Source organism: Calidris pugnax, unplaced genomic scaffold (genome assembly GCF_001431845.1).
Source record: "Calidris pugnax isolate Ruff unplaced genomic scaffold, ASM143184v1 scaffold129, whole genome shotgun sequence".
Classification (NCBI taxonomy): Eukaryota; Metazoa; Chordata; class Aves; order Charadriiformes; family Scolopacidae; genus Calidris; species Calidris pugnax.
In genome coordinates, this window is record NW_015090856.1 from 1,172,082 (window position 1) to 1,196,454 (window position 24,373).

The 24,373-nt window shown below is 38.1% G+C and overlaps 1 protein-coding gene across 5 annotated transcripts in view; it reads right to left on the bottom strand.

The window, feature by feature from the left end:
• Positions 1-22,422, bottom strand: part of PRKCZ (protein kinase C, zeta) — a 56,132-nt gene extending 33,710 nt beyond the window's left edge. Inside the window, exons 1-5 of one of the 5 annotated variants that reach the window (XM_014943905.1) lie at positions 22,017-22,422; positions 20,709-20,917; positions 18,538-18,659; positions 14,671-14,760; positions 14,211-14,261 (exon numbers count right to left, since the gene is read on the bottom strand). In XM_014943905.1, coding sequence (XP_014799391.1) covers positions 14,211-14,261; positions 14,671-14,760; positions 18,538-18,659; positions 20,709-20,779 — 334 coding nt within the window. In that variant the 5' untranslated portion in view covers positions 20,780-20,917; positions 22,017-22,422. Of the gene's footprint in view, positions 1-9,640; positions 9,824-10,010; positions 10,375-14,210; positions 14,262-14,670; positions 14,761-18,537; positions 18,660-20,708; positions 20,918-21,513; positions 21,770-22,016 lie in introns of those variants that run through there. The other 4 variants (XM_014943906.1, XM_014943904.1, XM_014943908.1 and 1 more) reach the window with 4 other exon arrangements.
• Positions 22,423-24,373: the final 1,951 nt, after the last annotated feature.

Consider the following 24,373-nt stretch of genomic DNA (forward strand, 5'->3'; position numbering starts at 1 on the left):
AAGAGTGAATCAGACTGGTTTCAGTGGTGCCCAGTGACAAGACAAGAGATAATGGGCACAAACTGGAACACAGGACATTCCATCTGAACATCAGGAAACATGCCTTCCCAGTGAGGGTGGCTGAGCACTGGGAAGAGGTTGCAGAGGAATTCAGAAGCCATCTGGGCTGCTCCTGGGCAACCTGCTTGGAACAACCTACAGAAATGCACCAACATGGCTATTCTACATACCTCGGAATGCACCCAGGAAAAGAGAACATCCTCCCTACAAATTCACTTAAGGATAATGGCAGATTCTAAAAAGGAGTTTGATTTTTTAATATCATTATTATTTTGAAGCATTATTAGCTTCAAAATATCCTAACTAAAGCTATACTAGATCAAAGAAACCACCCAGAACAATAATCAGATTCCTGAGACGGCAGTACGGATGTGTCTTGAAATAAGAAACAAACAATTTATTGCCAGTGTTCTGTGTGATGTGTGAACAAAGCTCTAATCATAGTCTGCATTTCACCCCTACACTTCATATGTGGAAAAGATACTTCTGAATCCAAACCAAAATGGTTTTGGTATGTGTTTTTAGAACGTTTTAGAATAAAACAAATAAGGGATTTCACAATTCTTGATAACCAAAAAATAAAATGAGAAAATGAAAAAGATACTTCTGAACCCAAACCAAAATGTTTTTGGTATGTGTTTTTAGAACGCTTTAGAATAAAACAAATAAGGGATTTCACAATTCTTGATAACCAAAAAATAAAATGAGAAAATGAGTTTTTACAGCCATGATTGATGTCAGCCACCTAGAAAAAGGAACGCCATCAGAAAAGCATGAGTAATTAATTACTGTGTTTAATGAAAAGGCCTACTTTTTCATTTATTTTACAGTACACATCAGTTAACTCATTAAGGACTTTGAGTTAGCTACTTGGAGGCTGAAGGAGATATCATATCCCTAATTAAATAAAGTAATCTTTCCTCTCATGAATATTAAAGACAAGCCTTTGCCTAGCAAAAAAAGAGAAAAGATACTTCTGAATCCAAACCAAAATGGTTTTGGTATGTGTTTTTAGAACGTTTTAGAATAAAACAAATAAGGGATTTCACAATTCTTGATAACCAAAAAATAAAATGAGAAAATGAGTTTTTACAGCCATGATTGATGTCAGCCACCTAGAAAAAGGAACGCCATCAGAAAAGCATGAGTAATTAATTACTGTGTTTAATGAAAAGGCCTACTTTTTCATTTATTTTACAGTACACATCAGTTAACTCATTAAGGACTTTGAGTTAGCTACTTGGAGGCTGAAGGAGATATCATATCCCTAATTAAATAAAGTAATCTTTCCTCTCATGAATATTAAAGACAAGCCTTTGCCTAGCAAAAAAAGATTTTTTTAAATATTCGTCTTGTATGTGAACAAGTTTAGAAAAGTTTTTTTTAATATTCGTCTTGTATGTGAACAAGTTTAGAGGAAAACTCAAGATATTTTAAGCCACTAACAGGCATAACAAGTTCTTACTGGGGAACACAAGTACATATTCTAATTACAATGAATGTACTGAACTTTATCTACTTCCACAACTGAAAAATTGGAGAACAAAAAAAATAAGACTGCTTTTCAAGGTAAGATTACAAGGGAAATAAAAATACTCAAACTGAATGCCTGAAACGAAATTACCAGCTGCCTCTAAATAAAAAGCAGTGTGAAACAACTGGCTGTTGCTGGTGTGCAATTCTTCCCTCTGTTGTCAAGCTGTGCAACTACATCCCTAACAGTAATGCACAACGAACCTTGTAAATATACTTAATAGCTTATTCAAAGACATTCCCTAGGGTTGGTTTTTTTCATCTTTTAAAAAAAAACTGTAAAAAAAACTTAAGAAAAAAATTAAACACAGAAAATTATTGTGGATCGAAATGTATGAGCAATTTGTCTATTGTTCAGTGTTCGTTCCAAATTAACTCATCTACAGACGACATTCTCCCAATTCAAACTGACCTCTCCAGAGCTCAGCAGAAGGGACACGAACCTCGCCTTCGAAAATGTAACTTGGTAAAGTAGAGAAACAGAAGGCAGCACAGTCATTTTTCAAATGACAACATACTTTCCCAGCACCGGGGAAAAAAAGCAATTTAAAAGACAGGCCCAACCTGCCCCTGAGCCCCAAAAACTGTTTTTCCATTTGAGAGTTTGGAAATGCTTGTATTTTCCAGAATACAGAAGAGAATTCATCAGTTGTCTGAAAAGTGAGGTTTACACCAATGAATGGCAGTAGGACAGACACAAAAATCCGATTTCCTATACATTTGGATTAACAAATGCAATTCCAAAGCCTGCTTTTATGTGATCAAACTATCACAAAATCTTTTACGATACGAAACCCAGAGATAATTTGCTATTGCTGCAAATTACTTCTCTGAGATTAATGCAACTTGTTTACAGGCCAATTACATTGCCTCCCAGCTGGACAGTATGAGAATGCCCAGTTTTTGTTTTGTTCTTTTAACGTTTTGCTGAGCAGACAAGTGAGCATTCTTTCAAAACCAACTCATGAATTACAAGTAGGAAATTGGTACTGGTATTTCAGATAGACTCTGAACCAGATAAAAAGATAACATAAAAATAATTACATATAAAGATAGAACAAATTTGGGGAAAGTAAATTCTAAAGAACTTTGATACTATGTTGTTTCACATATCTGTTACTTAGTATGTCCTAAACAGTTAAACTGAAACAAATTCCTGTCTGAAGCATATAAAAGACATACATTGTATGGTCTGTAAATTGGCCCTTTTTGTTCTGAATAAGCTGCTGCATACACTTGCTGTTCCTTTTCAGAAGTTAGAAAATGAAGAGAGTATCCTTAACAATATATAGGTATTAAGTGCTTTCACCCCTTGCCATTATTAAAATGGTCAGAAGGTATTGTTTTACTTAATTTAAAACTGATGAGCAGTTGGGGAACTGTATCCCCATCTTTTTTTTCATTTTCAATAGACACTAAAATTAACTACAAAGTCAGACCAACCTCTGTGAAAAAAAAAAAGTCAAGCACAATATATAAGGTAGCAGTAACGACAAAGGCAGTGTATTAGATACACCATCAGCAGAGAACCAACAAGGAAATAAAACTGTGTCTCATAGAATAGTATTTCCCTGGCACTTATTGCAAGCCAGCTAGAATACTGTTTGAATATCCTACTCCCCACTGACTTAGGTGGTCAACAGACTCCCACGTCAGGACTGGTAGGTGGAAAACCCATCCTCCATACACACTGAGGTCTCATCCAGGATGATATGCACACCCTTCTGTTAAAGTGGCTCCACGCCACTGCAAGGTGGTAAGACATAAAGACAGAGCCATCCAATAAAAAACAAGGTAACATCTCATTCTGAAAGTCTCTGCTGCACTGGGGCCCTACGCCCCTTTGGATCAATCACATCAGTTCATACCTCAGGCTCTTTCTTGGTCTCCAAGTTAAAAATCTAGTATGAATGGCAATTAGAAAAAACGTCATTAAAAATACTAATTTTATTCAAAACATGAGAAAATTAAGAAACAAAGGGATCTAAAAAACCCTATTTTTAAAAATACACTTTCACTTTCAAACAAAAAAAAAATACCACCTTATATTCACAGAAATAAAATTCTTAGACAATACATAAGTGGTCTTTAAAAGTTCCCCGTACTTGTGATCAGCAGCAGGGATTGATCAATCAGAAAAGTATTGTGGGTGAGGCCTCAGACGCACCTCAGAGAGGCATCCAGTGGGGAAGGCAACAAGGTTTCCTACCAGAACAACAAGCAAGGTCATTACTTTAGCCACCAGAGACAGCCAAGGATCTCATGGCTTGTCAGAAAGGAAGTAATCAACTGGTGCTTTAAAAGAGACAGCTAAATGTTTAGTAGCAAACACAATTTCTTTAAAATCACCCTCAGCAAAGAAAGGCTGGATAATTTAACCTATCACATTCAACAATTGTTTCTTTTCATTCAAGACTACAGTACATGTAAGCATTGAGCAGCTGAATACACTTACAATGTTAGCAAAATGGATAAATCTGGGGTTAAAATAAGATAAGAGTAGGATTCTCCCAACCACCAGGTGAAGAAATTGCAGCAGGTTTGGGTGTCTACTTACTGCCACACCAAGTTCTAGAACACCAACTGTGAGGTCAGTCACAGAGTTTGAATTCTCTTCTTACTTGGGAGACTAACCATTTCTTAATTCATCACCAAGAACTGTTAGGAGCGTGACTAACAGCCCAGAATTTACTCATATACTTTCTAGGCAAAGCAAAAATGTTTATCAATTAAGTGAAAACAAATTTGGTATTCATGCATCAAGGCAGTTATCCACTGTATTGATTTGTTTTAAATATACAATGATACATTTGACCTGTACACAGGGCCTATAGAAGCTTTTGTAATCTTTCAAGCACACACTAATGAACTTAAATTTTAATTTTCTTTGGAAGGAGGGTAAATATTTTGGAAAGAAATTGACAACATGTGATCACATTACAGGACAAAATAAAAGAAGAGAGCTTTATTTTACAAGCATTGTGTAAAAATCCTTAACCAAAAAACCCCATAAACATGATCAGTCAAACTTGGTTAGATCAAGTTTTCCCCTAGTCTCATTCTTTATCTTAAATAGCAAGTTATAGTGTATATCAAAAAGGTTGAAGGAAAAACAGAAGCATTAACTGCCAACAAATCCCCTAGAAAACATTTTGGAAGACTTCATTTTAAAAGCCCCACTTCTTGTCCTGTAGGAGACAGTTAATTAATTTCACTCCATCCGTGCCATCCTTGATTTTTGAATCAATCGTATCAGAAAAAGACAACTAATGAAATATAAGTTGAAATCCTCATCTTGTCCTTCTTGCATTGAAACCTTTCCATAGATCTGGCTGCAGCCCATCCTGTACATCTTGCTTTCCCTTTATTTCATCCTTACCTCTGTAATTATATTAGTATTTCGAACTGCGATTGAACAGGAGGCTGATGATCACAGAACTACCAGAAGTTTCCAGAACCTCTGCTTAGAATGAAATTGAAATTAAGATTAGCTAAAGCCCCCGCAACTTAAGCAATGCATTTACCATGGGCTGTTCATACCCACTTCTCATGATGCATAGAGTTCCTACTTTTTTAGGTTGTTATCATTTGTATTAAATTGATGTTATTCAAAGTTTCTTCCAGCGCATATTGAATTACTTGATTTGCACTCAAGTGACAGGTATCACCACCTATTTGATTACATCACCACAAAAAAATGCAAAACTGTTCAAAAAACCCACCAGCTATTCAAAATGGATTTAACATTTATTTCAAATTCATAAAGCTTTTATAAGGTGGCCTTCACTACGCCCTTGAAGCCATTATTTGGTTCCTACTGTCTCAGTGTTTTCTGAGTCAGGCTGTTTTCCTTCCCAGCACGGTCCCAGTGCTTCAGCTTCTGGTCCCACTCAAACAGTTCTATTTCCCTTCCCGATGTTTACATTATTCCAGTACTAGCAGAATGACAGAAACTCAGTTTATCTATTACTTTACAAAGGTGTATTTTATCTTTCCTAAGAAATCTGGCTCTTGAGCACATTTCTCTGAATTCTTTCCAATTTAATCGCTCGCCTGCTAATACTACACCCAGAAAAGCAGGCAGTGCTCAGTCTGACAGAGGACACTTTTACCTTGCAGCAAGACTAACTCCAGATCTATCACTTTTCAGTCTGACAGATTTGACACATCTGTACCTTACAGTACTTTATTCTGCTTCCTATTAGGAGGAAAGCAAGCTGAAATTAAGTTCATACAACATCCGTATTCTTATGTCTCAACCTCAGTTCTATGAAATGTGCCTAGTTTTTATCATTCAATATGTAAAATTAATCTGAGAGATACTTCCATTTGTACTTTTACTCCTTCTAAGCTCGTCTCAACCTCAGTTCTACGAAATGTGTCTAGTTTTTATCATTCAATATGTAAAAATCAATCTGAGAGATTCTTCCATTTGTACTTTTACTCCTTCTAAGCTTCCTCATATACTATATGGATATAGCATTTATACATTTCACAAATATAACATAAGAAGTAGAGTTTGCAGCAATATAAAGTATCACTAAACTTATTTAGTGACATCAGTCAAATAAAAAATCTGAATAGTTTCAGGAGTTACTCATCATACCTGTTATATTCTGGATTAATGATTATACAGTAATTCTAACAGCAAAATGAGTAAGTCTTTCAGCTGAGTTAATTCTTTTATGATGCAGAGAATTATTGTTTCCCAAGACAGCAACCTTCCATCCCAGAGCTTCTCATCCTTATACGGAAAACATTTGATTTAGTGACACCAGCCAAATAAAAAATCTGAATAGTTTCAGGAGTTACTCATCATACCTGTTATATTCTGGATTAATGATTATACAGTAATTCTAACAGCAAAATGAGTAAGTCTTTCAGCTGAGTTAATTCTTTTATGATGCAGAGAATTATTGTTTCCCAAGACAGCAACCTTCCATCCCAGAGCTTCTCATCCTTATACGGAAAACATTTGCACAGGATACAGTCTTATGTACCTGCTCTTTCGTCTGGTCTGTTAATGGAAAATTATAGTGTTTAGTATGTTAAAATATTTCAAATTAATGATAGTATTTGTCTTGCAGCTTTTGGATGGAGTCTTTCAACTCACCTCACAGAAGAAAGGGAGATAATTATACCAGATCTGCAAAGTTTACACACTGCATCACACCTATCCCCCTTTTGATTTTTACTGTGCTCCCCATCATCTGTGTACAATGAGATCTGCTGCGTAAAATCATTTTATGACAGCTATTCCTTGTCACAAGTTTAAAGTAACATTGAGATAGCTTGTAAAGCTATTGTTAAAAACAATGGTTGCACCTTGAAATTAATGGATCAGTTCCAATCCCAGGCCTATTGTTTCAGGCTCTACAATATCAATTTTATCACTGCCTGCCTGAGGCTTCCCTTTCTTTGCAATCCCTATGGGCAAGAGTAGTTTTTATCAGAGTTCTGAGTTCTGTCCTAGTCACAGGGCACTAGGGCTTTAGTGAAGAAAAGTGGTAGGTTATTACCTAAATTATTGGAAGAAGCATGTAATAGCATTATTATTATAACGAGCATGTTATTGTAAAAGAGGACTATACTAAAATCTTGATGTTTTCCCTTCAAGTAGTTTCTGATTTCCTTTTAAATAATTCCCCAGCTAATAACTAAAGGACAAGCAGTTACAGATGCAGAAGAATTAGAAATGGAACTTTAGTATTACAAGTGAGGTGCTCTCTAGTCAATATTGAGAATCTCAGTTTTTCATTTTTCCACTAGCGAAGTCACTACCTTCCCCCTGTGGTTTAAGGGCAGAACTGCACAGTCTGTTCAAAATTAACTCTTGCACTGACAGTGATGATTAGGACTCTCATGCCTCTTCTGAAAACCACCCTTTCAGCACACCTCAAGCTAGCTGCTTCTTGACTTCAGGAGATTTATTTACCATCCACATTTGTAGCGACAGCCAGTCTTCAGTGGCTCCCCAACTGCTAGCACTACTTAGTCTTACAAGGCTTCACCTCCTCACTCCATTTCAAATTAGCAGCACCTGAAATCTCTTACAAAATCTGGTTTTCTCACACAGCAACTAAAAATCCAAGAGCTGTTGAAGAGCCCATTTACCTGCCCTGCAGGCCTCCATTGCTATTCCTGTGGCTCAGTTAAACATTAAAAACTGTAACTTGCATAAAGCAACTAATTTCAAAAGTATTACACAGCATCCCAAGCATAATAATATATAATTAACCTTGACCATATCATTTAAGAGGTTACACATTAAATAGCTCTTCCAAGCTACTGCAACAGACAGGCCTACTAAAGGTTTAACAGGCTCACAGATGTCCACTAATTCCAACAAACAACATAAAAAGCTTCATCATGTTCTTGCCAATTTAGTTACCCCAAGTGCCTTTATATCAGAAGTGGGTTTACCAACTTATGAGAAGTATATGGCTTGGAAGGATGAGCGATAACACAGGGTGATGGACCTAGACAGTACATTCAAGAGAAGTTTTCTAAAACCAGGTGATGTCTTCCCTGCATAATTATACATTCGGAGCAATAACTAAGGCAGGGGGTGGAATAAATGGAATAAAAAAAAAAAAGAACACAGGCTATTTGTTATGACACCTTACAAACTAGCTCAAGTACTCCTTACTCCATTGTATTTTTAATTCATAGTTTATTAATTGGTACACAAACATCTGCTAAGACACCCTGTATCTTAAAGGGAAGATATCAAACCCCACAATTAGATGCAAGCTTTATGATTTCATGCCTCAGTTATCAAAAGGGAGGCCTAGCTCTGTATTCTTCATTGGATGTTTCATAGCTAAGGAAAATGTTGAATTTTAGAATTAAAAACATTAGCTGATTAAAAGCAAAATAGACCTTAAACTACAATTCTGCTTTCAGTAACTTACTCTGTCTCATAATCTGTATGTATGGTTTTCAAATATGCCACGTATGAAAAAAAAAGTGGTACACAGTTAAGGCGACAGAGGAAGAGATTTCAGGTATTCTTGAGAAACTATGACACAGCTATTTTCAATTTCTAAGCAACAATATATCTTGCCTTAAAAATACTACAATTTTTCCCTCTCTCAGTTCAGTTACCAAAAACCAGGCGAGGGTTACTAGCAGTTTCAAAATTGCCTAATTATCCAGTGCAATCCAATCTATGTTTTCAGAATAGTCTCTATGGTCGCAATAGTTCCTTTCTTCATTGGGGGATGAAATTGGTTCACGTGCTCTGAATAACCTAATCACTGCTGCCAATACAGTAACAAATGAAGGGAAAAACCTGCCTTATGAGCTAGAAAAATATTTACAGGCCACACTACTGTAAGCAAGAAGCCTTTTAAAGTGATTTTGTACTACCAGGAAGAAAATAAAGCAAGCCCAAATATATATACCTAAAATAAAATGGCTCACAACAATAATTAGGTTAGTAAGATACCTTTACTCAGCCCTATGTTGAAATTTTCAAGAAAGATGGCTTGGGGAAAAATGAAGTCCAAACACCTAATGCTAAAATACTGAGCAGATAAACAAAGAGCATAAGAGACATCCACAACACAGTGTAATCATCACCAAAAAGAGAGGCAGCAAAATCAGCCAGAAATACTAGATAATAAAAACATACAGTCTACTGTCATACTAATGCCATAAGTACTTACACATCAAAAAGGTATTAATTCTGTTTCCTGAAGTGTAAAGGTTTCCCAGTCTGTATTCTTCTATGTAATGAAGCCAACAGCAAAACAAGCCTACAATTTTTAGCACTAGCAACCCAAATCCAAGATTAACATTAACATTAAATACACATATCTATTCATTCAGATGTAAAAATGCAGACATATATTAGCACAGTTTATCCTGACAATATTAGAAACTATGTAAACCTTCATTCAAAACAATTATTTCACAATTAAAAAACATCCATCTAAAATAAGCCACTAAACACAGTTAAACAAAAAGGCCTCAGAAAATGATGCTTCTAAATTGTTAAGCTTTACATCAGCAATCTTACAATAAACAGGCCCTGAACACATACCGTCAGGGTTTTTTGGATACATTTCTTTCATTAATCTCCCTTATTAGCAGCAGCAGCATCACTCACTCTTCTGTTCTTTTCCTCCTAAAATACATTCCCCAGGAGTCCTTTCAATGCAATTTTATCAGCGTTTCCGAGAGGTCTCTCAGCCACATCCCTACGCACAAGAGGCAGCAGGAATCTCTGCATTTGTAACAATCTATGGCTGCAAAGGAGGGTGGCAGGCAAAGCAACTGTATCATAACCAAAATGCTGAGTTCTATTATCTACTGCACCACACGTACACACAGACTGCATCAACGGCCTCAATTCATAACAGAAATCATCATAATAATACATAAAATCTATAGAAAAAGCATGCGTTACTCACTGGATTTTATTCTTTTGCTTCTTCAGCATCTAATTCTTTACGCTTTACAATGTAGTAGGTATGAAATGAAACATTTTCCCTTTATTCCACTGATGCCGCTGTGTGAATACCATTAGATACCAAGGACAATAGGCAGGATCAGCTCGAACATTAAGAGCAAATATTTAATGGAAGACTGGTTCCCCCCGTCTCTCCCTTTCACATCTCTGCCTCATGTATCCAGGCACGGGTGGTACTGGCTCCCTTGAGAGGCTGTAGCTTGCAGCTGAGGCACAAACTAAAACATGGCATGGATGTCAAGGAGCTGATGTCACAAAAACAAGTATTTCTCTGATAAAACCGGCAATTCCATTAGGGAAGTCCTACAAATCGATAGAAATTGTTTGGCTGAACGTGCTTTGTTATACAATGCACTGCAGCACCCAGAGTGATAAATCAGATCAAGATCTGTCAGTGTAAATAAGCTGAGACGACAATAACTAAGTTATAAAACTGCCAATCAGACCCCACGCTTTGTATCAGGGTATCGGGAAGGCTATCGCTGAGACGCGCAGAAGAGAAACACACACCTCAACCTTTCAGAAACAACCTTGGTTAATAGCAATTCCGAAAGAATAGCTGACCTACTAAAGAAAATATATTTTTTAAATATAAAAGACTGGCCTAAAAATCTGCCATCTTTATCAGGCAACATTGCGATAAAGCACACAAGGCTCCAGGCCAGCAGATGCTCAGAACGCCTCCGAGAGGTCACATTCAGTGTCTGGGAAGAGATGCAGGATGTTTGAGAAATCCTGCCACCTCACCCACACAGCAGCACTGCCACCCCAGCCCCTGGGGACGGGTTAACTGTCTCACTCAAGGTAAAAGGTACCGTTTCTGCACATTTATAGTGGGTCTGGGGCAAAAATAAAACCACCAAACAGTGCAAAAATTCAGGAGCAAAAGGAATAGAGACAGTACAAGTTCAGATGCTGGAGATGGCAGACTCTCTCTTGCAGACAGCATCGCATCTATAAGTAGGTTCTTCAACCTGAAAAAAACTTTTCTTGAGGAATTCAAGTAGAATTGAAACTTTAGTCCCATGGATTATTCCATTAATGGATTATGTGCATTTATTTCAAGCTCTGCTGGCTGGTACAATCTCAAAACCATATCCATTTCACAAAGGTCCAGGACAGCTAGCAATTATATTATTAGATTTCAATATAAATGCAAAATGTTCAGTATGTACTTCTGCACTCTTCTTCCACAGTGTTATGGTTTTGAAGAAACTGGGAAGAAAAACTGACAGTTCTACAGAAATTCCCTGTAAAATATTCGCAATTGAGAAAATCACATACTATTAGAAATAGTCGCTCCGTGAACTAACAAATCTGACCAATGAAATTATTTAGCAACTGAAAGACAAAAGAAACTATTCAATAGTTTTGTTCAAAAATTCCATTTCCAACTGTCTGCAGTTCTGTAACAAACCAGAGGTCCACACTGGAGACTGCTAGTCTAGCTACAGGCCCATTTTGAACAGAGCAACTAGTTAACTCTTTATTTGTCTCTGGAAATAACTCAAAGCAAACTCATTAAGTTCCTTTGTAGTGTAAGCATGATGCTCTAGAAAAGCAAATACGTAATGGCCTCATTTCTTAAAAGGTTTTCTTATGAATATAACTTTGATAAAGCCATATAAAATAAGAAATTGAACCATACTGAACATTTTTGGAATAAAGGACAATATTTTAGTTCTGTCAAAATAAATAGTCCTTTAAACAAACTATATCACCACTATCAATAACATTTCAATACAGTCTAAGTGCAATGCAGAAGTTTGTTGCATTCCTTTAGCTACCACACAATAATGCTGAATGCATGACTTTATGCTAAATTAGCACCAATACATTTAATAAGTTTGTTGTAAAACAATTTCAAAATAGTTACAAGTAGGCCACAATACCAGATTTCCATGCATTTCCATGGATGCAAAGAGGTAATAGGCACCGAATTAATTCATTAAATTATGAGAAACCTGACCACAAATCACTTACTGAGCACATCCTACAGAACAGGCTTTTTATGATTCACCATGACCTGTAAAACCATACAGGGAGAAATACCCTACAGACAGAATATCCAGGTCATCTGAGCCACACTAATCTATGCACTTCTGAAGTTCGTCTCGTGGCTCCAGATAACTAAAACATCTAGCGAATTAACACAAAATAACTTTTGTACTAAAATACCCACACTTTTAATGAGATCATTAAACTGCAGTGAACTTTGTTATGCGATTTTATTTATGCGACCCCTTTAAGCAACAGACTTTTCTCTCCTCCAGTTAGCTTACTTTTCTTGACAGTATTTCACACTACTTTGCTCTGAGTTTTCACAAATAAGGGCAAATAATTCTATCTGGTACTAGCACCAGTCTAGGTGGGTACAACACAAGTATTTCCTCTGTCCCTCTACACAGCTAGAGGAACAGAAGCAGAGCCAGAGTCTGCTGCTTCTTTCAGTTCTTACACTGGGAAAGCAGAGTGGCACGGATGCCCACGTGAGTTCACTCCCTACAATTTTCATCCAACAAGCTAGAAGTAAGATAGCAAAAGAAAACAAAATAGATTTCAGCATGACATGAAAGAACCCCAAACACTGTAGTGATGCCAGACTTGATTGTTCCGTTCTTAGGTGCAGAATTAATGGGGGCAGCCAATGCAAAGCTGGAAATTTAAACAAAATCAACCCTTCTGTCTCCACTGAAAGACAGGAGTTTCACAGAACACAGCCTGAAGACTTATGATGGAGTATTAACACCTACCCTTGGCAAAATCTGCCCTGGTAGAACACCACAAGCATTCTAAGGGCAGCTAATCCCCAAATCCACCACCTTCTCTTTTCCTGCAATTCTCACAAAAGTCAAAGGCACACAAGACATTGGACTACACAAACACCCTCAAGCATCTTTACTAAAATAACGCTGGAAATTTAAACAAAATCAACCCTTCTGTCTCCACTGAAAGACAGGAGTTTCACAGAACACAGCCTGAAGACTTATGATGGAGTATTAACACCTACCCTTGGCAAAATCTGCCCTGGTAGAACACCACAAGCATTCTAAGGGCAGCTAATCCCCAAATCCACCACCTTCTCTTTTCCTGCAATTCTCACAAAAGTCAAAGGCACACAAGACATTGGACTACACAAACACCCTCAAGCATCTTTACTAAAATAACATTTGGCAAGAATAACACGACACAGCGAAAAACAGAACTTTTACTATTGCTAACAATATTTTCTGTAGATACAGAGGTTCAATTTTTGTCTGCCAATGCCAACCTGACACCTTTCCAGGGAAGAGATTCACTTTAGGACATAACACCTTCTGTAACTCAGGTCCCAAAATATAGCAGTGTTGCTTGTATACAATTCACATCAAGAACATATTTAAACCTACAGAACTAAGACCACTCTTTTCACAATGACCATGAAAATTGAGGCTGAAAATATTTTCCCATAGATATTTTCAACCTATTAAGCTAAACTGGAAAGTGACAGCATAGTAAAACATTTTCAACATACTATTTCATAGTAAATATCTTTTCAACATACAGTAAAATATAACTACACAGTCCTCACTTGAATTTTAATTCATGGACAAACAAGTACTGAAATCCAGTCTTATTTGCTTGCACATTCAATAGAAGTACTGTACATTATGCGATATAACAAGATGGACTGGTTGCCCATTTCCTTGTTGAAACTTCAGCAAAAATAATTAGAATCATGTATGCTTCCTCTGGAGGCTTATCTATCTTTCACAAGATTTTTTTTTTTTAGAGATTAATAGCCTTTTTATTTAAAAAAAAAGTAAAAAGGCTGTATGTCCCTCTTCTTTAGTACATCACTTTTTTTCCCTGCAAGGTGAGAAACCTGAACCACCACAAAAGGACCATACTCAAATATGCATCTAAAATCCTGACCTCTTTTCCTCCCAATGTATCAGCTACTGGAAACCAGTATTAATCCTCAGAAACATAAAAACAGTACTACAATGTTGATTTATGTAAATTCTCTGTTGACAAAGTATCATTTTACATTAAGAAACCACAAAACGTAACACTAACTTATGAAAATCTTTCAATACATTTCTTGTCCATGTGACTGAAAAAAAATTGAGCTAAAATTTGATAACATTTTTGTACTCACTGTCTTCTCCTGGACAAGGCATGCCTGGCTTCTCTGGAATACTTGGGAAAACTGAAACAAAAACATTATATTTTTAAGTGAAAAGATACTCAGTAGTACTTTTTCCTTGATTCTTGAATCTACACAAAGACAGCTTCTGGAAGCCTTTAAATTATTCTGCCTGAGAAATAACGTAATCAATATTTGGGTCTGTATTGGCAAGATCTTATACTTGACTCTAGCATGAATAAATCTGTGCAGTTCAGAACTTTAAGCCCCCCCCAAAGCCCACTGTGCAGGTTCAGCTTTGGGCTGCACTCCCCAAAAAAACACTTCCATCTTACAGCATCAAGCTCTAGGGCACCAGCTACACAAAGAAGAATGTCATTAGACAAGCAAAGGAGTTGTTCCAATCTCGCATTAAGAAGTTATTAGGATTATCAACAAACACATACAGGTTCTTAAACTGTGCAATACTTGCCATGAATAATCAGCCCTTCATCTCTGTTTTGACAATACAAACGGAAGGCTTCTTCCAGTTCCATCTGAGATGAGATGGTACATGGGTCACCTAACAGAAAAGCAATACAGAAGCAAATTTATGATTGAAGAATTAAGTGGAGAATTTCCATTAGTTGGTAAGAAACATACCAGCCTCCAGGATCAATTTTCTTTCAATCATTTAATATTAAGCTGCCATTTTGATCAAAGCCAAAATACACCAACACAATTTTTTTCCTTCTAATTTTACCAAAACTGAGTAGATCGAAATATACTATGTTTGTTTACAAGGGGACAACAAAATACAAAAGTGAACAGATGTGACTAAAGATCTTTACACACAGCAGAAAAAAAGCAATCACTTCCTAGTAACCTGAGAATTTAAGTTTAATTCAAAATTAACTTACCCTTTGTTAAATGGCCCATTATATTACTACCTTAACTTCACTGACTACAGAACCATGCATAACTTAAAGGTTATGAAGGTACATATAGATTCTAGTTGAGTCTCTCTTGCTAGACCAACAGAAAAGCCATCTGTGATTGAAAAGTGCAAAAAATAAGATACACTGACAAGAGTTACAGATGGGATACAAATATGCCAACACTGATGCAGAAATATAATAAACTTACCCTTTGTTAAATGGCCCATTATATTACTACCTTAACTTCACTGACTACAGAACCATGCATAACTTAAAGGTTATGAAGGTACATATAGATTCTAGTTGAGTCTCTCTTGCTAGACCAACAGAAAAGCCATCTGTGATTGAAAAGTGCAAAAAATAAGATACACTGACAAGAGTTACAGATGGGATACAAATATGCCAACACTGATGCAGAAATATAATAAACGTAAAATTCATTTCCCTCTAAAAGCCTCTAAAGTTTTCAGGGTCAGCCTGTATGTTTTGAGGAAAATGGGTTCACAATTTTTAACTTAGATTTAGAAGAAGAAAAGTAAACAGAAAGAAAAAAATAATCATGAAAGCTGCCTAGCCACAAAGATTCCTCCTTTCAAAAAAAGATATATTAAGCCTTAATTTTTATGACTTTATCTTCTGTACTCACATTCTGTAGTAGCAGACTCAAAGTGCACTTTTAAAAGTTCTCAAAAAGGCAGCATGCCAGCCCCAACTTTAAGCACATTCTAAAGAGCATAACTATTGAAATAGACAAAACAAAAAACCCACACACCCCGAACTACAAGATATCAGGATGAAATTCACAGGGAAAAGACTAAAATAAATGGAAACACAAGCATTAGCACACACTAAGGCCTGTGCTCAAGCACCGCAACATATCCACACCCCATTACTTTTTATCTGTGATTTATACCATTAGTTTCATATTAAGAAAACATGCAGAAATACATGTATTCACACAAGAGTACTCCAAAAACATTATTAACTAGCAAGATTTGGAAGACTAAAAACTACCTGTGGTATGGATATGAGCCTTTAAGCTGTGAAAATCAAGTAAACTTTGTTTCTCTGAAGCCCTGAAGGAGAGGCAGCCCAAAGACGGACTTCAGGACATGGACTTCAAAGATGGACTAATAGGATGGACTTCAGTAGGATTTGGAAACAGCAACATGACACGTTGGTGATGTTCCATAAAACACCCACACTGCATAGTTGTTTCAATACTTATTTCTTCAAATCTTCAGCAATAACTTCTATGCATCTTCCAGCAGTATTTTCTAACAAATGCATTTCAGTTTGTCCTTATCTTGTTTTCTGTATATTATTCCAGCCATATTTACCATGACAGGAAGAATGAGTGTTTTCCCAATGGTACATGGCTTTTTGCCTTTTGCTATAAGAAACCTCAAAACTGGCTTTAAAAATTTAACATGAAGTTTAATGAAGTTGTGTAAAGTACCAAATTGAGTATCATAAGACTTGATAAGGCGGGGGGGTGGGGTGGAAAAAGGTAGAGGTTGGTCTTCTTGCTCTGGATACTTAGTTTTTAACTGTATTGCTAATCATGATGGCTTCATGCTATCATCATCTATTATCTATTATCTCAGAACACAACCTACACTTTGGGTGAGGTTCATCATTAAAAATAATGGCTGTAAACACATATTTCAAATACCATTTCTGATAATTTTGAATCTTTTTGACTGACTACTTGTCAGATGCAATTAGCTTGTAGTGTGGCTGATGGAGTTCATACTCAGGAGCATGAGACGTGTCACCTCCACCATTTTTTTGTTGGCTGCTTGTGCTCACATTCGCAGCATTACCTTGTGAGGGTTATTTTAGTTAAAACTAGATAATTAATCCATAAATCCACTTAACCAGGCACACGTAAACTGCAGTACGTCACAATACACTGAAAGCAAGCAAATGAGTGAGGGTGCCACTCTCAACCCCTGCAACTTTGTGGAACAACCACTCTTCCCTCAGCACACCCTGCCTATGTCACATATGTGACATGTGACCCTCTGATACATGGGCCAAGTGATGACACCAGTGTTGATTCACATATTAAATCAAGCTTAATTGCTTATTTTTTAATAATATTGTTATTTTTAAAAAAGATGCACCCTAGGGTGCATCTACTCCTCTTCAGAGACCATTGATCTTGATGATCTATAAATACTGCAACAACGCACTTAGTTTTTAACTGTATTGCTAATCATGATGGCTTCATGCTATCATCATCTATTATCTATTATCTCAGAACACAACCTACACTTTGGGTGAGGTTCATCATTAAAAATAATGGCTGTAAACACATATTTCAAATACCATTTCTGATAATTTTGAATCTTTTTGACTGACTACTTGTCAGATGCAATTAGCTTGTAGTGTGGCTGATGGAGTTCATACTCAGGAGCATGAGACGTGTCACCTCCACCATTTTTTTGTTGGCTGCTTGTGCTCACATTCGCAGCATTACCTTGTGAGGGTTATTTTAGTTAAAACTAGATAATTAATCCATAAATCCACTTAACCAGGCACACGTAAACTGCAGTACGTCACAATACACTGAAAGCAAGCAAATGAGTGAGGGTGCCACTCTCAACCCCTGCAACTTTGTGGAACAACCACTCTTCCCTCAGCACACCCTGCCTATGTCACATATGTGACATGTGACCCTCTGATACATGGGCCAAGTGATGACACCAGTGTTGATTCACATATTAAATCAAGCTTAATTGCTTATTTTTTAATAATATTGTTATTTTTAAAAAAGATGCACCCTAGGGTGCATCTACTCCTCTTCAGAGACCATTGATCTTGATGATCTATAAATACTGCAACAACGCAACATGAAAGACAGAAGAATTTTTTGTACTGCAAATTAACAATCCATATTCCTTATATGTTTATGGGATTTTATTACGAGCAAATGATTAATAGTTCAAACAGTTTCACATCTTGTCAAAAAACAGATAAATACTAAAAAAGCCCAACTGAAAAATCATTTTCTTCAGTAGGTTTTCTTTATCCATTAAGCCATCAGCAATTGTTCGCTTTAAATAAGTTCAAAGAGAACATCTGTTTGTGAAATCAGTCAATGAATTTGAATTACATGTGGCAATAAATGGAAATACTCCCTCATATGCAGAAAGAGGATAACTCACAGAACTTGTGAGGACTGAGGGCAGCTGAAACAGCAGATGGATTCAAACTTAACTACTCAGAATGAGGAATTAGAAAAAGGGCTGTAAAGGTAATCTTGATGTTTTGAGGCTCATTTCTCCAAGCTCCTTGCTTTATGAACCCTGGTATTGAGAAATGAAAAGTAACTCCGCAATATGAAACCTGTTTATACACATTTCCTCAATGCCCCTTCTTTGTACTAACAACTAAGGAGTATTTCAGTACAATACCTTCATCATCAATCCACTTGAGGGTAATCGGCTGTTCCTGTTGTAAATTACACATCTCATGCACTTCATCACAAAGTTCATCATAGCTGATTGATGCATCCAAGTTTGTTATCAAGATGTCGCTGCATGAGATGAAATCATAAGCTTTTGTCAAAAAATACCTGCATTAGCCCGCATATACCAACAATTCCATCTATATGTAAATTAAACTTCATAATAAACAAAATAACACAGCTGAAGTATGCTAAATAGCACCTACTGCAGATGCAAACACGAACAAGATTTATTGAAATTATCATTACCTCAATGATGTCTATGCTCCTTCGTGATTTACTGTGTTTAATCTTAATGTCTGTATAGCTACATTAGGCAATTGGTACAGATAAATGAAAACCATTTGTTGTTTAACACTAAAGAATCCCATAGGACACCTTTATCAGGTACCTGAAATTGGACACTACAAAGTAATAAGAACTAACAACCAGTAAGTTACATATGAGCAGTTACAGCACGAGAACCATTCACACTGATAGATTAAATGCATCCCATTTAGCACCAAAGTAACACACAGCAAATTATTCTGCATCACCGCTCTATTTAAATGAAGTTATTTCAAGCAACCAGGTATAAACCAGAAAACTAAGTAACTGAAATAATAAAGTGAGAATTACACAAGTTTACTTTCTTTTGCAATCTACTTATGCAGTTATTTATACTATGCTATGTTAGGAACTCTGTCACACCCAGAAACACGAATACCTAAGATACTAGGACTCCACAGAGATAGACTCAACACTCACGTGTTTCAGAACTTCCTCATGCTTTGATTTTTAACTGGGATTTCAAAACTGTATATTGTACTATTATTATCGTTTTTTAGCAGCTACCTAAATGAGCTTGTCCCCAGTTCTGAAGTTGTTCAGCATCAATGACTTCCTGCAGTTTGTCAAATTTGTTCAAAGGATGAGTGTAGTACTTTAATGGGCATACTGAGATATTTGGTTATGCAGTCTATAGCACCAAAAAAGATGTGTAGTACTTTAATGGGCATACTGAGGTATTTGGTTATGCAGTCTATAGCACCAAAAACATCCACAGAATTTGATCAGTAGAACAAAACAAAAATTCACTGAGTTGGGAACTTCTGTTTAATAAATTGACATGGAATAGATTTCACAGCTCATGGAAATTACTGAATATAGTGCTGCAGGAGAAGCTACAGTAGTAGTTTATTATAAAACGTCGTAATAATTACACATGATTTCTAACAGTGACAACAGCTATTACCACCACCTCCATTTCTGCGCAGACAAGTTCAACAGACCAACTCCTTTGACTCTCTAACAACAGCACCTGCCAGCAAGCTGTCCCAAATTGCTTACATTAAGTTCTATTTGTGGTTATGGTGCCTTCCCTTACTGAGGTAAGGCAGCTCTCATACTCCTGGTTCAGAGAAGCAAGCATAGCCACGCGTCTTGGAGAAGTACATCACACAAGTATTTGAAGTTCAGATGTTCTTTTCAACCTGAGACTACGTATGACATGATTCAGAGGTGCAGGAAAAAACTATGGAGCATAAATTAATTACTAGTACTGGCAAATATAGCATACAAATTTTTCACCCGGAGTTAATAAAGCAGTTTACATGTATCTATTAAATAACCATAACCATGGTGCAGGCTAAACCCCAACAAAACCCAGTTATCTACATTAACCATTATGAACACAGAAATTACTGAGCAGCAGTAACAACAACCACAGTCCCATTTACTTTCATACATGTATTTCTCACAAATTTTACCTCAAGTAGCACATTCCCGTATTTTAAAACATAAGTCTCGACACCACAAAAAGCTTATCTATATTTTCACTAAGCAAATCTTCACATGAAAACTTAACCCATAGAAAAGTGACCTGCACATTAGTTGATTCTGCTAGACTTTCAATTTACAGATGGCAAAATGAAGACAAAAATCAAATAACTAGACATAAGGAGAGAATTCAAGTCAGTATCCTAGCTAAAAACTGAAGTTTACCTACCTGGTCTGACATTAATTACAAAGCTACCAACACCCTGGTTACTCTATCACTAGGTCAGACCATGAACTCCTGCTCAACAGGACTCAAAATTAGACAGGACACAATACAGAGGAGAAAACATGCTGACTTACCCTCTATAGTGTGTTTTCACTTTGATGAAGTCTTTGTTCAAATCAATTTTTGAGCCCATTCTGCTAGGCATGGCCTGTATTTATCAGTCTAAATGAAGTTATAAATATATAGAAATAAGTTCATTCGAGACAGATAACTCCTTTAATTCTACAGTGAACAGCTTCACACGTGAAATACACGTTTCTCTTCCAGATGATTTTCAATCCAGCTGCACAGAAAGAAAACCAGAATACAGATGAATATACACACACTCTACTAAACAAACAAGTTGTCTCAAACTCTATAAACACAAATAGCTTCACACAGAACAGCAAAAAAAAAATCAAAAGGAAAGTAATCAAGACCATTGACATGCACAGAAATTAAATGAGATCAGTTAAAAATATTCTATATGATTTAGTTTTACAGAAATATCCCAAGCATTTAAGATTATTTTTTTAGTAAAACATTCAACAGTTCTCTCATTGGCCAAAAATACTCCAAAGAAATCTTTACTTATTCATCAACACAGCTTCTGGCTCTTTTCTTCTAAAGAGCAGAGCGTTTCAGCTCAAAACAGTTTTAATACACACAGCAGACAGCTCTCAGGTAGCGTTGGTTACAAGTTCACCCAAGAAAAGCAGAAGAACTCCAAAGGGCAATTTAAGTTAAGTTTACAAGCTGACAAACACCTTGTTTATTCAAAATTACCACCTCCTTCCCTCAGATATATGCGCACACACACATACATATTCATACAGCTCCCTAACCCCCCTGTCCGGGGAAGCAGGGCCGTAGGTACCAGAAGCTGCCCTTTCCTCCTACCTGCTCCGACCGAGGGAGGTCCCACCGGCGCCGCTTCCCTCAGGGAACCCGGCGGGACAGGGGACGCCCGGGACCTGAGGGGACGGGGCCCGGCTCTCCGCCCGCGTCCCAGCGGCGCTCGGCTGCACCTCCACAGCCCGAAGTTGCTCAAAGTCCCGCGAGGAAGTTTAGGCTCGGACTATCGGCTCCCCACAGCCCTCCCTGCCGGCGGGGCGCCGGAGAACGAGCGGCGGCAGAGCACGGTGGGACAAGCCGGCGGCTCCCCCGCCGCTCTCCCCCCTCAGCCGCCCACCCGCCGCCCCGCCTCACAGCCCCGCTCTCGCCAGCGCCTGTGGCAACGGCGCCACCGCGCCGAACATGGCGGACTAAGAAGGTTAGCGCCCGCAGCCAATGGAACACCTCCTACACTACCTGTAAGCCAATAGCAAGCTCCGACTCACCTGGAGCCAATCCCCAAAAGGATCCCGCCCACCCACGGCCAATCATAGGCCGGGAACCGTTACCTGAGGAGTAGGAGCATCTCAGCCAATCAAAAGCGAGGGAGGAAGGGGTAGGAGAACACCTGCAGCCAATCGGCGGCCAGCGCGCCGGTCCCGCGGGGGCAGCGGCTGAGGTGAGAGGCGCGGAGGGCTGAGGCGATGGCTGAGGTGAGAGGCGCGGAGGCGGCGGGGCCTCACCGGGCCGCTGCCGGCCGCATTCCGCCTCGGCCCCGCCGGAGGGTTTCCGTGCTGTGGCCTCTGAGACGCCGTGGCGGAAGGAATAGCCCCAGGCCCGAGAGGAGAGTCGGTTGCCACCGTTCCCGCTCTATGGGGGCAGCGAGCCCGCGCCTCTACCCTCTTCGGAGCCCTCAGGAGAGGTAGCGAGTCTTCCCGGCTGCCGCAGGCCTCTGGCTCCCCGCTGTGGCCTCGCCGGGCGCGGGACCGCCTGAGGGCTGGGCCGGGGCGGTGCTGAGGCGAGGGGTGGAGCGGAGCCCGGCAGGGGAGGCCGGGCTGAGGAGGGGGGCTGTCCCGTAGCCATCCACAGGCACAGCTGTCGCTCGGTCTCTCTTTAAAAAAAGAAAAAAAACAAACAAAAAAACCCCCAAAAGCTGACCCCCAAACAAATAGCCTGTCAGCACCCCACCCTCCCCGATCCAGTGTCCCGGCTGCACCCGACCTGTCAGAATCGCTTCCTGAAAAACTCACTTCCACAGGAATATAATCCCCCGTGAGTGTAAACACGGCAACCAGCCTTGAGGGGAGGTTTCATTCGGAACTGTCAAAGCGGGAAAACCGCGGCCAAGATAATAAAGAAGAAATAAAATGACGAAGATGTAAACGGTGTCACACTTCTCAGTGGCCAGACCAGAAGGGAGAGAGAAAAACAACGAGTAGGTTGTAGCCGTGTTGTTGAATTAACTATGGTTTCAACAAGAGCAAGTCTGTAAAACGGTTAATGGTCTTAGCTTTGTAAAGTTGGGTTTTTTTCCTAATGATACTTTGATTTTCTGATTTCAAACTGTGAATCGGCTGTGACTGAAGCAAAGCCGTCTCCTTTTTAAAGAGGAGGTCGGGGCTTTGCCTGTTCCTCAGGTGAAGGCGTGGGATAATTAACTCACAGAGTCCCCTAGTGGAAATGCTACTTTCAGTGGCCAAACAGCTATTTTCCTTGTGTATTTTAAAACGATTTTCTAAGCAAATAAGCTGTCAAGGCAAAAGGTGGCTTTGGGGCTTTTGCTGACCTGTTTATATCTGCCATTGGGCGACAGTAACCCACCAAATTTGAAAAATAAACTAAACCAAGGTGTCACAACTATTAGATTTTTTTTTTACTTCCTGGAGTTGAGTGGTCATAATCTGTATTTTGAAAATGGAAAAAAAAATAAAAATGGATCCTTAGTCTCCTGCCATTACCTTGTGTACACTTACATCAAGTTCTTTTTAGACACCATTTAGCACTTTCACAATATCTTTTGGGGGAATTTGTGGTGAATTTAGATGGATGTTGCCCTGAGCCTTCTTTTGATGTTTCTACAACCTTCCAAAATACAAATAACTAATAGTTAACACTAGTTTAAGTAGCATTAAAGGGACAAAACTTATTCACATCAGCCTAGATGTTTTCTCCGACACCAAGGAAATGCGCCAAATGGTTTCATTTATCAGTCTTTAATCTGAATTATTCAGGTGTTAATTTTATTTTAGTGGGAACTGTCAATATGGTTTCAAAATGGGCCTTTAAATCTTCATGTGTTCTAGATTTCCTCTTCTTAAGATGGAGAACATTATGTAAGATGTGTCTACAAACATAAGTCTTTCAGGGCAAGCTAGACTTTGATCTCCCTGTCATGTCAATGAGATGACTTGAGCTCCTTGAGTGGTTGGGTTGGGAGATAAAAGGTAGTGCAGTTCTTCAGAACTGTGATTTGAGGTTTTGTGTGGTTTATTGTTGTTATTTTTTCCTAGGACAACTTTGTGAGGGTGAAGGATTAGGTACATTTTCAGTGCTTGAAGAAAACCTCATCAGTAATTTTTTTGTCTTGCAGAGATATTTTGTAGTTGATCAGTCGGTACTAAAGCTGTTATTTTAGAAGTCTTATTTTGAGTTGGGTTTTTTTTTTATTTTCTTATATTACAAGATTGTTTAAACACTTGAATTTCTTAATAGATTCTTCCCACTTCTGCGCAGATGGCATTTTTTTGAGAAGTCAGCTTTGCTCTCTGCATTAGCTAATAAGGTTGTAACTGGTTTGTAAATGCTACATATTGTATGGTCATTGTTTCTAGCATATTGTTTTTGAAAAACAATCAACTTCTGTTGTCCTAGAGCTGTAAATCATGAGAGTATTCCTGAGCTTTCTGAGCTTTCTTTTTTTTTTTTC